General features: G+C 48.6%; 7 protein-coding genes across 7 annotated transcripts; 4 read left to right on the forward strand and 3 right to left on the reverse strand.

Annotated features, from left to right (window-relative positions):
• Positions 1–1611: 1611 nt before the first annotated feature.
• Positions 1612–2172, forward strand: CTRU02_213935 (uncharacterized protein; the record flags this gene model as incomplete). Its single annotated transcript, XM_036724490.1, has 1 exon — positions 1612–2172. One exon carries the CDS (start codon positions 1612–1614, stop codon positions 2170–2172), a length of 561 nt encoding a protein of 186 aa, XP_036583609.1.
• Positions 2173–2927: 755 nt separating this feature from the next.
• Positions 2928–4372, forward strand: CTRU02_213936 (N-acetylglucosaminyltransferase; the record flags this gene model as incomplete). Its single annotated transcript, XM_070206156.1, has 5 exons — positions 2928–2956; positions 3019–3462; positions 3534–3965; positions 4016–4126; positions 4183–4372. The coding sequence occupies 5 exons, from the start codon at positions 2928–2930 to the stop codon at positions 4370–4372; spliced, it is 1206 nt and encodes a 401-aa protein (XP_070060188.1).
• Positions 4373–5302: 930 nt separating this feature from the next.
• Positions 5303–6400, forward strand: CTRU02_213937 (uncharacterized protein; the record flags this gene model as incomplete). The annotated part of the gene is made up of 1 exon (XM_036724492.1): positions 5303–6400. One exon carries the CDS (start codon positions 5303–5305, stop codon positions 6398–6400), a length of 1098 nt encoding a protein of 365 aa, XP_036583611.1.
• Positions 6401–7495: 1095 nt separating this feature from the next.
• Positions 7496–7718, forward strand: CTRU02_213938 (uncharacterized protein; the record flags this gene model as incomplete). The annotated part of the gene is made up of 2 exons (XM_036724493.1): positions 7496–7550; positions 7609–7718. The coding sequence occupies 2 exons, from the start codon at positions 7496–7498 to the stop codon at positions 7716–7718; spliced, it is 165 nt and encodes a 54-aa protein (XP_036583612.1).
• An 828-nt stretch (positions 7719–8546) lies between these two features.
• CTRU02_213939 (alkaline ceramidase family protein) lies at positions 8547–9465 on the reverse strand (the record flags this gene model as incomplete). Its single annotated transcript, XM_036724494.1, has 3 exons — positions 8547–9193; positions 9247–9320; positions 9380–9465. The coding sequence occupies 3 exons, from the start codon at positions 9463–9465 to the stop codon at positions 8547–8549; spliced, it is 807 nt and encodes a 268-aa protein (XP_036583613.1).
• A 709-nt stretch (positions 9466–10174) lies between these two features.
• On the reverse strand, positions 10175–10561 carry CTRU02_213940 (uncharacterized protein; the record flags this gene model as incomplete). The annotated part of the gene is made up of 1 exon (XM_036724495.1): positions 10175–10561. One exon carries the CDS (start codon positions 10559–10561, stop codon positions 10175–10177), a length of 387 nt encoding a protein of 128 aa, XP_036583614.1.
• A 678-nt stretch (positions 10562–11239) lies between these two features.
• CTRU02_213941 (ligninase h2) lies at positions 11240–12536 on the reverse strand (the record flags this gene model as incomplete). The annotated part of the gene is made up of 2 exons (XM_036724496.1): positions 11240–11479; positions 11541–12536. The coding sequence occupies 2 exons, from the start codon at positions 12534–12536 to the stop codon at positions 11240–11242; spliced, it is 1236 nt and encodes a 411-aa protein (XP_036583615.1).
• Positions 12537–12696: the final 160 nt, after the last annotated feature.

Below are 12696 nucleotides of genomic sequence, written 5' to 3' on the forward strand. Positions count from 1 at the left end.
CACGACCTGTTCCTGTAAGAAAACAAAAGAGACTAGTTAATCGGTTGCGAGCTAGTTGAATTTTCGCTTATAGGTCGGCACATGGCCAAACGACAATGAGCTTCGGCAAGTAAAATCGTCTCAGCATAAGCCGCCTTGTCACAAATGGGAAACGGTTGGGAAATAGAAACAAGGACTGATCGTAATATCTGTGCCAACTCAATCAAAACATTCTAGCCATTTGCGAGAGATTCAATGGAAAGGAAAGGGGAGAGTAGCCTCGCTTACATCGAGCTATTCCAATTCGCGACTTAGAGGCTCCCCATACTCACGATAACCACATCATCTAGACCCGCCTTGCTAGCTCAATCGGTAGAGCGTGAGACTCTTAATCTCAAGGTTGCGGGTTCGACCCCCGCGTGAGGCTCAAATCCTCACCGCGATTGACTTAATCCAATCTACGGGTTCATCTTTTTGGAAATTTTCCTGCCTGGTGAGAGAAACCGTCAATAATGTCAATGACTGCGCTCTAAACGAAGTCATGTCCAAAACTTAGATTGGAACACTCGCCCGTTGGCGGGATTATTAGCTATTTTACTTTTTTAATGTAACGGGTTGGAGGTTATAGTTTCGTTGTATTGGTAAAGTCGTCTTCATAGTTGAGACTCTGGATTTCAAAACTTGCTCTCACACATTTGCATTTTCAGTTGGGTGAAGTCTAATCGTTGTTCACGCACGAGCACACACGGGATGTTCTTGAGAAGCTGTGATTCGTCCTTTCGCCTTGCGGTATTTGGCCACCAAGGGTCCTAGAACAACGACGACACGTGACAGACACATTGGGTTCATACCAAACTTCTTATCCTGGTGCGATATCCATGTTTCAGGTTTACTTGATCATGTACCATGATCCTGGCGCTCGCATCTGCATAGAAATTGGAGCAAGGAATGGAATTCGAAAGAATGCTAGACAACAAACGCAGCCCCAAAGCTCAGAGAATTCATGATAAGCACTACTATCTGAAAATGCGGGGTTTCTCTAGATATTTTAAAAGTTCTGGGACCTCAGATTGCTCAAAGTATTGCCGCCACCACACTCTCCAGCTTAGAGAATGAAACCGCGTCGTCGGCCGAACCGTACGAGCTGAGCCAAGTAGTCGACCTATGAGTTGTGAATTTGTGCTGTCAACGGCCCGCGATGAAAAATGTGTAAGGACTTCGGATCACAATGAGTTGTGACATGCATTTGTTGTAGGCAAGCTACGTCTTTTTAATGGCGAGGAATTATTTCCGAGTCCGCTTTCAACTTAGCACTTGCCGAGCAGACGAATATTACTGACCATCACTGACTGTTGAGCCCGAATTGCGGTTGGTACATGAATATGCTTAGTCATGTGGCATTTCTCTCGACTCATTTTCACTTTTCCTGAGGGTTGCCGTAAACGAGTCTGTCAGTAGCTCCGAACTTCACCTCAACAGGTCCCACCTCAGCTCATCTTTCCTCCCGCACCTAACTTGTTGTCCTGCAAATACATTGACACTCGCCTCGAACGATTCTTCGGCCATATTGGTAGCCATAATCACAAGAAGACCCGAATCCCGCCGTAATACGACAAGGCTGCTATAGTCTTAATGGCTAATATGATGCCCGCTCATCAAGATGTGTGTGACGCTTTCTGCTCCTCTCAAGATTTTGGGGGGTTTTTGGACGACTTCATCCGGACTCTCAACATGGTTACACCGCTTTGGGAGTGTTTGACCATAGGCCTCTTAGCTCTTGACCTTGCGATCACTCTTCACGGTATCAGTTCTAAGATAGCAGATACCGTTCTGTTGGAAGCACATGCAAACACCACTACAGTGCTTGCACTCACTGAGCTGATCACCCTCATGCAGCTTCTGCAAATGTTTCTTCCAGCTTATCCCACCGACGAATTTGAAAGCCTTGAACTGTCTAAAAAGCTTAGGGATCATGTGCACTGCAAGTGGATAGGCGGACTGTTCGGCACATATGGAGCAGAGTTCGCTGCATCTATCCCAAGACTTGACGAGGGCGAGCTAAGGACCTTTGGTCTTTTCTTGATTCCTGTCGGAATCGCCGTTGTAAGGAAATGGAGGAATTTAAGGCGGCGCTTGAGGGAATTGCGGAGGATGGAAGAGGAGGAGCTAATCGCAGGAGTGTTTCGAGGTTGAGAAGGCTGGAGATTATAAGTTCCGTAGATGGCTTTGCGTTCTACCAGTGCATGTTCAGTATATCCACATCATCAAAGTAAGGAGAATACGAGAACAAAACCAGCTTTGTCATCCATTTTGTTGAACTTGGAACCCCATGCTGGAGACTCTGTGACATGTTAATTTGAATAGAAGACTGGAGTTTTCCCAATGGTCTCACCAAGGCGTATGGATTTCTTGTTTTTCCGTACCTTTGACTTGATCTTGAACGTCTCCAGACTTTAATTGCACAGAAACGTATGGTAGATGGATGGTCGAATGTTTTCTCAATTCAGCGACCCATAAGTTATCAAATACAGGCGGTCCGATCTCCTACACTACGAACCAGCAAGAAAGAGGATGTTTCTTTGAGCCATCAAACAGCTATTTTTGCATTTCGTATTCAGACCGATAAAAATATTATACTGAAGTAGGAACGATCTTTCCACCTGCCGAATCCGTTTTTTTATTCACCAACAAGCACTTTCTTTAGGCTGGACTTGTGGGTCTCGTCGCTCTTTCCTTTGGTTGAAAGGAAAAGAAACTCAGGCCTCACTTTCACTTCAACCAAGCCTGAACACCCGCGACGGTGAATAATTCTGCAGAGCCATTTCCTTTCTAAATTCTGTTCATCAAGTATCAACACAGAAAACCCTTTCTTCTCATCACCGAAGAAAGATTTCAACTCTCACGGATCGCCAGTCACAAACCAGCACAACCAAGCACCAAGCAACACAATGGAGTCTGTGGTCCTCGGCACTTTCTGGTAAGTTCCACTCTTCTCCAGAACTTAATTCTATCTGGAAACTCACGGGAATTGGTTCACAGGGTCTGGTACCTTTATGACGATGCCCTCACTGCCCGCCTGGCCAAAAAGTATCAGTCTCTGCCTCTGCCTAAGGAGCCCTCCTACTCCAGCAGAGACGTGAGCATCATCATCCCAACTATCGATACACCTGATACTTTCACGGACTGCCTTCGTCTTTGGTTGGCCAACAATCCTCGTGAAATTATTATTGTCACCATCGAGCGTGATCTCCAGCGCGTTTACGACCTCGTCAAACCAGTTATTCCCGAAGGCGAGGAACGCATCAGTCTGATGACAGCTGACTATGCCAACAAGCGAGAGCAGCTAGTTGTAGGTATCAAGGAGGCAAAGGGTAAAATCTTGGCCCTTGTCGACGATGATGCCTTTTGGGGCTATGAGGTTCTACCTTCTCTTCTTGCTCCCTTTGAGGACAATAATGTTGGCGGTGCCGTGGGCAAGCAGAGGTACGTTGAAATTTACTTGTGTCAAGCTTCAACAGTGTAAACCTTCCAGTCTAACAACTTTCGTCTTGTAGCGCCCACATCCCGAAGTCGCGTCGTGATCCTGCGGTCATCACTCCTTGGGAGGTTGCTTCCCTTCGATCCCTTGACAACCAGAACAACATCCAGGCAATCCGTTTTGCTGCTGATGGAGGCTGCTTTTGTCTTGTCGGAAGAACTCTCCTGATGCGAACTGAGATCGCTATGGACGTCCGCTTCATACATGCCATCACTCACGAATACTGGCGCGGCAAGCGCCTCAACACTGGTGATGATGTCTTCATTACTCGCTGGCTTCTCAGCAAGGGGTGGGATGTTAGCATTCAAAATGCTCCTGAGGCAGAGATCACGACCAGTGTCATGCGTGACTCCAACTTGCTTCGTCAGATGACCCGCTGGCAGCGTAACGCAATCCAGTCATTCCTCACCACTGTGGTCTACAGTCCGGGCATCTGGAACATACACAAGTGAATCATCTCATGAACAATCCTTGGCTCCGTACCTGACATCCTCACAGGAAGCATCCTTACATGGCTCGCAAGATGATTGAACGTCTTCTTCGTCCTGTTCTGGCATGGATCCATATTGCTGCCTTTATTCAGGGCTTTCGCAACAGCTCGTGGGTAGCGTATGTCCTCTCGGTGTTCCTTCACCCCCAGATTTACCTGCTAACATGTGCCTAAGCTATTTCGCCGCCTTTTGGTACATTTGGAGAATGTTCAGTACATACACCCGCTTTGTCCGCCGCTTTCCGTGGGCTTCCAGAAGCATCTGGGCTGCTGTCCTTCTCGACAACTGCCATCCGATTCTTGATGTGTACGCATGGATCACTCTCAGCACAGAGGCCTGGGGCACTCGCAATGAGGATGCTTAGATAACTGGATGGCACTGGCGCCAATTAGGATTTGGTTTTGATTCCAAGGCGGGGTGAGGGACAGGCATATAGCAACAGGCTTGGACAGTTGCACAAGAACGGAGACGAAGGAGAAACACTTCACTAGAGCAAAGAAGCAGCCTCCTAGTGAAGAGAATTGCATGTAACCTAGTTACAAAAGCCGAAAATTCACTATTCTGGCCATTGAAGTGTGTAGTATCAATCTTGCCTCGGATGACAGTTTCGATATGCTTTTCTCCCTGGGCGCCGGGTCGGGCCGTGGGCCGTTCTGCAACTAAATTCTCTGGCATCATAGTTAAACGTTCATTCTTTAGATTTTTTTTCACTTTGCCCTTCTGAGTTTTCATGCCTCAGCAATGTAAGCACGTGACAGTTTCACAATCCCTTGGCCGAAGACCATTTTGTCTGACTGTCCACGGAAGTGATTGGGCCACAAACTGAAGCTAACCTGCACTCACTTTGCAACTAGGTCAAATTTTAAACCTGGTGACCCCAAATCGATCAGAAATCAAGAAGATCATGCAGCTAAATTCTCCCTTACAGCCCTACGATAACGGGTAACCCAATCGGGCGTCTTGTGGCGTCCCTTCCAAGTCACCAACCTCCCCTATGAGAGTAAAGGGCGATTCAGATTATCAAAAGCTTACCAGACATCTGTTGTCAGCGGCGATATCGCCGAATGAGCGCCAGATCGATTTCAAGAAGCCACATGATGTGGATTAAGTGATTTCAGTCCGCCAAGGCCATCTTTTCAATTTGAGCTGCCGGTACTCCCTTGCGGTCGATGGTTGGAATTTTGGCTATTCCCTGCTTGCTCAGAACATCATTGAGATTCACCAAACCTTGAAACTCCTACAAACTCCAGCAATTCTTGAAAGTCTGAGAGGCGTTCACACAGTTAAGCTAGCAATGTCGGAGCTGGTCGACGTTGGAAGTGCCGTTCGATTTAGGGACTGGTACAGCTATTATGGCCATATCTTCCAGAATATATCGACGGGCACGTGTAGTGAGTCTCTCGCCGCCTACATTGCCGACCATCAACAGTTCGTCACACCGACATGCGACCTTCACGTCGACTGCATACTCGAAGCAACCTCCGAAAGCCTCAAAGCAAAGATGGCCTCTGCTGCCATTTTCCTCGGTATCCTGCCGTCTGTACTGTCCATGCTGGGTCCATCCATGACCCAGCTCGCCCTCCTGTCTGCTCGCCGACCTATCCTTTCACTCTTGATTTCGGTTGGCAGCCCGGGTTTCTACCTTGAACGACTCTGCCGCCTCGAATCTCCCACCCAAATTCTGTCCATCGTACAAGGCGAGCGGTTTATACCCAGGCTCAAGAGCTCAAGATGGGGAGTAGTGGTGGGAATAGCGGAGTACATCTTTGTGGCAGGTTCCGTGCTCAATGTAATCAACTTGGCTGTCAGGGTAGGCGATCGGACCATCATGAGCTTCCGATGCAACACCTGGTTCCTTCCGCTTATATGGGTCTTCTCCATAACCTTTCTCTTCATCGTCGTCGCGATTCCATTTCAGTTCTCGGCTATCGCCAAACACATTCGGAACTGCACCGTCGAAAAGATACGTATGTCTGTTGACGCGGGACGGGGAAGCCCGGAAGATGCGCAGTGGTCTCCGCCCTCCTCAAGGACTGAGTGGCGCCCTTCTTCCACGGTCAATGTCGGAACAGTCAGGCAGAACAGCGGCTTGTCAATCTCCCAGTTCGTGATCAGAGAGCTGACGCCGGGTATGCGACATCCTGCTGTGAGAATCCACGAGCTTCCCGAGTTTGAGCCATGGGTGGCATTCTTGTTTAATGTTGGGTACCTTCTAGCTGCATTTCACGTCCTTTTAGGCACTTGTTGGTTTTCCTCTATTCTTTTTGTGTCTCCAATAGATGCCATTGGCGTCATCATGAGATTTTTCGGTTCTGCTGCGGCGTGCAGGCTTGTTGTTATGGTAGAACTTGCTAGTATGAAATCACAAGAGTTGCCGCAAGACGAGAAATGAAGGTATGGCCACCCAGTTTGAGAGGAATCAATTTCATTTCAACTTGCATAGACAATCGGTTCATCCCATAGAATAGCACAGCGACATACTCCAATACTACTTCAGGGTCTTCAGCTGCTAAATCTATGAAAAAGTGTCAACCCAATGTAAATCTTGGTCAAAAGCACAAGCGAAGCTAAGTCACCTCAATTCTCTTCTGTCTCAACTTTCATGGAGCTCACGTGCGCTTATTGACAGGGCTTCCGGACTGACCGTTCGTCTGTAAATAGGTGTGACATGTGTCAGACCATGCATGATGAACGGTTGGCTTCGGAGCTGAAGTAGCATGATTCGTTATACGTCTCAGATCCAGATGGTGGTCTGAGTTTGAACAGCAAGTAAGCCAAAGTCAATTTCTAGTGGCACCCAAACACTCGAAAGAGCCAATCAATACCCGGGCACACATGTTGCTGTTCAATATATGGAAGACTTATCAAGCATAGCAGTTTTAGCATCCTTATATGGCCAAGCTGTTTAGTCTGCCCACCGGTCTCCGCATTCACTGACGATTCGCTCAGCTGACATCTACCTTCAACAGTTGTTGATTGTTCTTATCGACCTCCCTACGTAATATCTTCGGTCCATGTCGATTCATACAATAATGCTAATGGAAGCTTTAGATTGGACAGTGGCTGGTCTCAGGACTTTTCAGCTTGAAACCGGCCTTCACTGGTGATGAGATCTAGACTGGATGATAGCTCAGCTCACCTTCGGCAATAAGCTTTAGGTTATGATACTTTCATGGGTTTGTAACTCCCGGAATAGAGCTTAAGACTTTTATCAAGCCCATAGCATGAATAGCCGCCGCGTAGCCTGTTCCACTCCTGTAACCATGCTCTCTACAAGCCTCAAAGCGCGCTTATGTGTTGAACAATAAAACGGAAAGCCAGCTCACAACAAAGGGCAAAATATAAAGAGTCACAATTTTCGCTATTGAAGTACTTCAGGTCAAGGAGAGACACAACAAAGTTCCTTGATTATCACCGCAAACCTACATCAATTTAAAATCTTTCTGCTGCATTTAAATATCGACACAAGCACTTTATTTTCATAACCATGCAGTTCAAGACATCTCTCCTCGTTATCATTGCTTCATATTTGTCTTTTTCCAGTAAGTCCTCTTTTCTTGTTACAACACATCAAATTCTGACCCAAAACCCTGTCAATAGTGGCTTGCAAGGACGCTCAAGGCAATGATGGCCAATGCAAACCTCCAAACTTTTGCTGTGCTGCCGATGGATTCCAATGTGTTTTTAGGGAAGAGTGCAGTAGCAAATAACAGTTTAGAGGAATGACATCTACTTTCTTCTTCCACGTTCTATCACTACATTTTCTAAGCTGCGGCGAATCGATCGCCTTGCGCGCTTATTTTACCAATTGAAACCTCTACCTGATCAGCTGACATGTCTGGCTGTGTTAATTGTGCGATACCTCTAGTTTTCCATTGGTACGATGACTACTGGATGCGACCTCGGCTCGTTTAATATCTAATCTTACCACATTGAGGGGAACGACGAATGTGGTTCGACACCACTGTTGTTTGCCACGGAAGGTGGACATGTTGAGATGGCCCGTTTTCAGCTGGAAAATGGTGCAAATATAGAGGCGCAGGATCAGCACGGCTATACGCCGCTTGATTGGGCTGTTAGATCCAGTGACTTAGAAGCCAAGAAGTTGGCAGAGTTGCTTCTGGACAACGGCGCTGACATCGAAGCACGTAACCGGTACAAGTACTCACTTCTTGCAGTAGCTACAGAGATCTTTAACGAAAAGAAGGTACGGCTTCTGCTCAAGGGTGCGTGGGTATTATCGACATGCTTCAAGCGGCAGGGTTAGGTCAAAGCAAGAACGAATTATGAATGAATTTACTGTTCTTGACTTATTTTAAAACGGTTATGTCGGATTAGGTGTTATGCCACAGGTCAAGGTGAATACAAGAACGACATTGTTGATTAGTGTGTTGGGTATTCTATTCTATCTTCAATGGCCAGTGTAAATATTGACAGCCGCATGCTTCCCCATCACTCGCTTTGAGACTGCTGTTCCTGGGCACTTGAGGTAATCAGCGTCGGATGAATGATGCCTGTGTCTCCAAAGCATCATCTCTTCATCTTGTCTTCTTCTCTGCGCCAGAAGGGTCAACAGTAATCTGTCTGATCAACCGCATATACCAACTCGCACCAAGGGCAGTGAAAATATGCCACCACCCATGCAACTCCAGAAACCACGCCACAGGCAGCCCAACGGCTTTTCTGGCAGCTCTTAACTCGGCGCAATAGTCCAAGTCGATATGCCACAATGTGAAACCAAAGATCAGGGCCATTACCGCCTTCCAAAAGTAACGCATGAACGCCTTCTTCTCCTCCTTTGAGTACAGCCCGGTGCCATAAACAAGGTACAACGTCCGCGGCCAAACGAAAGTAAGCAGCCCCGTAAAGGTCATTACGTGGATAAAGATGTCGCCGGAACGAACATAGATGACGGCCATAGTACCGATTCCAAGCCACAAACCCGCAATTATGAGGACGCGGACAAGAGGTGATTGGCGGTGCACGTACAATGGCTGAACCAAGGAGCCGGCAAGGATGAGCATGGAAAGGTCGTCGAGAAGTTGAGTTTCCTGATGCATTGTCCCATGGAAAATCCCGGAGAATATGCCGACTAGTAGGAGCCCTATGGATTGAATGTCCAGAGCCTGGTACCAGGGGACCGCAGCCTTGGGGTTGGCGCGGGGGTACTTGAGAGCCAAATAGACTGCCAATTATTTAGTGCGACAGAAACTCAGTCACTGAGTTGGGGCTACTAACTGTATGTGGCATTGGAAATGCAGTTAATGAATTCCGCGATGTACCTCGTAAAAACGTAGTCCTCCTCGCAGAAGCTGAGCAGAGCCTCAGGTCAGCATCTTGTCGATCGGTGAAATTTTCGGCGGCTGCTTACTTGGCCTTGCTGGTGGGATAACCCCAAATGCCATCCCCGGCGGTCGGGTCCTCCACAAACCGAAGCGTTTGATGCTTGTGACTCATTGCACTGGCGTGTTCTCAAAAGACAATATTCGCAGCCTCTTGTTGGATGGTTGTGATGGAGAGACGCGTGAGTTGACGCGACTCGAGGCTGTCGTGAGAGAAAATCTGGGCCCAACGTCGATCGCGGACAATAGGACTAATCGGGCTAACACGACCGATGCGCTTTTCTGTAGGGGTCCGGGAGAAATGGTCCGGATCTTTGGAGTCCAGCTGTCGTTGTCACGCACTTTCTCTCGTGGTTCGTCCGGTCTTTTTAGGCCAAGAAGACAGATAACATGTGTTCGGGAGAGCAGGGAGGGAGGAACCCACGCCCTTGGAAACGAAGGGTCGCGTAGCTGCAGGTAACCGAGAGCCCCACAAGCGGATGGGTTCCGCGACCCCGCGGAGGCCGGGGCCGGCTCCGATACGGTACGGCCCCCACTATCTCAGAGATTGAGCCGAGGCTTCTTCAACGGTGGGTCGGCGTTGAAATAAAATGAGGATCTCGCCGAGAGTGAATGTGTGTACATGTAATCATACACAGTTTGAAAGTACCCTCGGTATAGCCCGTTGCGATGAGTTTTGTAAATGTCTTAAAGATGAATGTTCATGCTTTACTACCAAATTGTTACCTCAACTTTTCCTCAGCACTGCCATCTGTTCATATGTAATTCTCAACCCTTTGTTGTTATCCTAGAGTATGGAGAATTTCTTCCTCGGCAAGTGAATATCATGTCTCTTCGCGCGTCTCGAAAGACCCTGAAATTTTCACGGCCCTTATTTTCCCTCTATCCAGAAATTGGTCTGTGTCCATTTTCAGCCTCTCTGCAGCCTCTCCGCTGTTTGTCGCTGCGAAGAATGCCTGCGCGGCATCGTCGTCCTTGAACACAACTTCCACTACGGCGTCTGCCTCGTGCTCCACATTTTCTCCCATGAGCACAACGGGCTTGCCATCGTCAGGCGAACGCTCGATGTACTTTCGCGAGTGCAACAGCGGAAACAGCGAGCCGGTGAGTTCCCTCGTGAGGGGAACGTGGACGTACTCATAGTGATCTTTGAACTCGGCGTGTGTAATGCCCTCTTTACGATGCAGAAATAGCAGCATCCGAAACGTCATGTTAGCCCGCCGTTACTTGGGGTCCTGGATAGGTACTGATTGATTTGGCGTGAGAATTTTGCTCTTTCTGTTATGTTGGAAGGATGATGCCGTTGAACTGCGGCGACTTTGTGGGGTGGTGGAGATAAGTATCAGCTCGAAAGTTTAACAAGATGACGATATCGTACGTGACATCAGGCGGATTTTCCAAAGACTTCGGACCGAACCAACCCTCGGCCCTGGTTAATCCGGCTCATCAGCAGAGCACAGGAACCAGTTAACGACAATCTTGCTTCAGAAACTGATTGAGGGAGAAGCTGTAACTTATGATTTTGAGTAAATGTAACCAATTTGTCGCAATATTTGTGCTGTCGTTTTCACTTTTTGGTTTGACATGTGAACTAAGAAGCTTGGAGTTAAAATCCTCTTTTCCCGGGGATTTTGTAGTGATTCTATGTGAAGTTGTATAACCTTTATATGCCTTCTGCAATAATTGAACTTTCAAGTGGACATAACTGTGCAACAAACAAGTTATAGTAGTATTTAATTATGATACAGTTGACTCGTCACAAAATGTAGCGATGCCTATGTACAGTTTGCAAGTCTAATAATAACCCGGCCACCCCTAATCCCCAACAATAATTATATAACTCGGCCTCTAATCGATATTATTTTCAAGAAAATAGACCCTGAGGCCTTCTAGTTGCGAGGGTTGACGGGGGGAACATCGACGGAAGCAACGTCGCCGTTCTCGACATCCTCAGCCACCTTCTTGGCAGCGCCCCTGTTGCCGGAGCTGTTGAGCCACTTGTCAAGCTTATACTGGTCAAGGATGCGGTAGCCCTTGACAACAGGGGGAAGGACCTTGGTGCATTCGGTAAGCTGGTTGATGTTGTCGACTCCGAGAAGTGAAAGACGAATGTATTCTCTGGCGTAGTCCTAATTTCATCTTTGTTAGTAAAAATGGCCCGATATTAAGCTTGTGAAAATTGAAGCATACCTCGTTCCAGTGGTTCTGTCCACCGGGGCCAGCAAAGTCCTTGAACTCCTTCCTGGTCTCGGGGTGCTGGGCAATGGCGATATCACTGGGGAACTTGAAAACACGGGGAGGAGAGCGGTCGCTCAGAGTCTCCTTGTAGTAGAGAACGTCCCAGACACCAGGGGTGCTGTCCTGCGGGTCGCCGGCGCGGGACTCGTTGACGAAGTTCTGCTGGCTGGTGGTGTGGGCGCCGAGGAGAGCAACCAGGCCGTGCGGGCCGATGGTCTTGTCGCGGAAGAGCTGGATAAGCTGGTCGGCCGGCTGGAAGGGGCTGGGCAAGAGACCACCGGGGGCCGGGTTGGAGCTGTCCTTGCGGCCGACGTAGGTCTTGATACGGGGGCCCAGGGGGCAGATGACAGTGGCGACGTTGGCACCGAACTGGATGAAGTCGCCCATGCCAATGTTCCAGCCCATGGCCTTGTACTTGCCGTGAAGCTCAGCGAACCGCGCGGCGACCTCGCCGAGGCCGCGGTTCTCAAACCGGCCAATCTCGGAGCCGCTGAGGATGATGCTGCCGTCAGCACCACCACCCTGCGAGGCGGTGGCCTTGGACCAGGTTCCCGCGTCGTGGAAGCCGAGGCGCACAGCGGCGTGCGCCCACTTCGTGCAGCGGCCAGACTTTCCAGCCATGAACTGGTACATGTCGTCGGCGACATAGCGCCAGACACAGCAGGTGTCCTTTCTGCATTTGTCTGAGTTGAGGTTGGGAACGTTGTTGTAACGATCGTTGGATTCGGGGTCTCCCTTGCCCTGGAGAATCTTCTTGATATCCTTTCCGACGGATGTAAGCTGGCGATCCTTCAGGGTAACAAGGTCACCAAGAAGCTCATTGGAGTCTCCTTTGTCCGCTGCGCGGGACATGATCTCGGAGATCTGGTTGCCCATACCCGGGTAGGCGAGAGTGCCGGGCACCGAGGCCACGGCCAGGGAGGTAGCGAGGAGCGATGTAAGATGCATTATGATTTGCGTGTAGCGAATGTATTATGAGAAGAGAAGATAAGAGAAACAGAGAAGGAAGCGAAAGAATTAGACCCGGTGTGTGGTCTTTGTGTGGAATAGAAAGGGAGAAGAAGAAGAAGCTTGACCCGATGAAGAGAAGAGAAAAATTGATCCAAGG

This window comes from Colletotrichum truncatum, assembly GCF_014235925.2.
Source record: "Colletotrichum truncatum strain CMES1059 chromosome Unknown Contig_0010, whole genome shotgun sequence".
In the NCBI taxonomy this organism is placed as follows: Eukaryota; Fungi; Ascomycota; class Sordariomycetes; order Glomerellales; family Glomerellaceae; genus Colletotrichum; species Colletotrichum truncatum.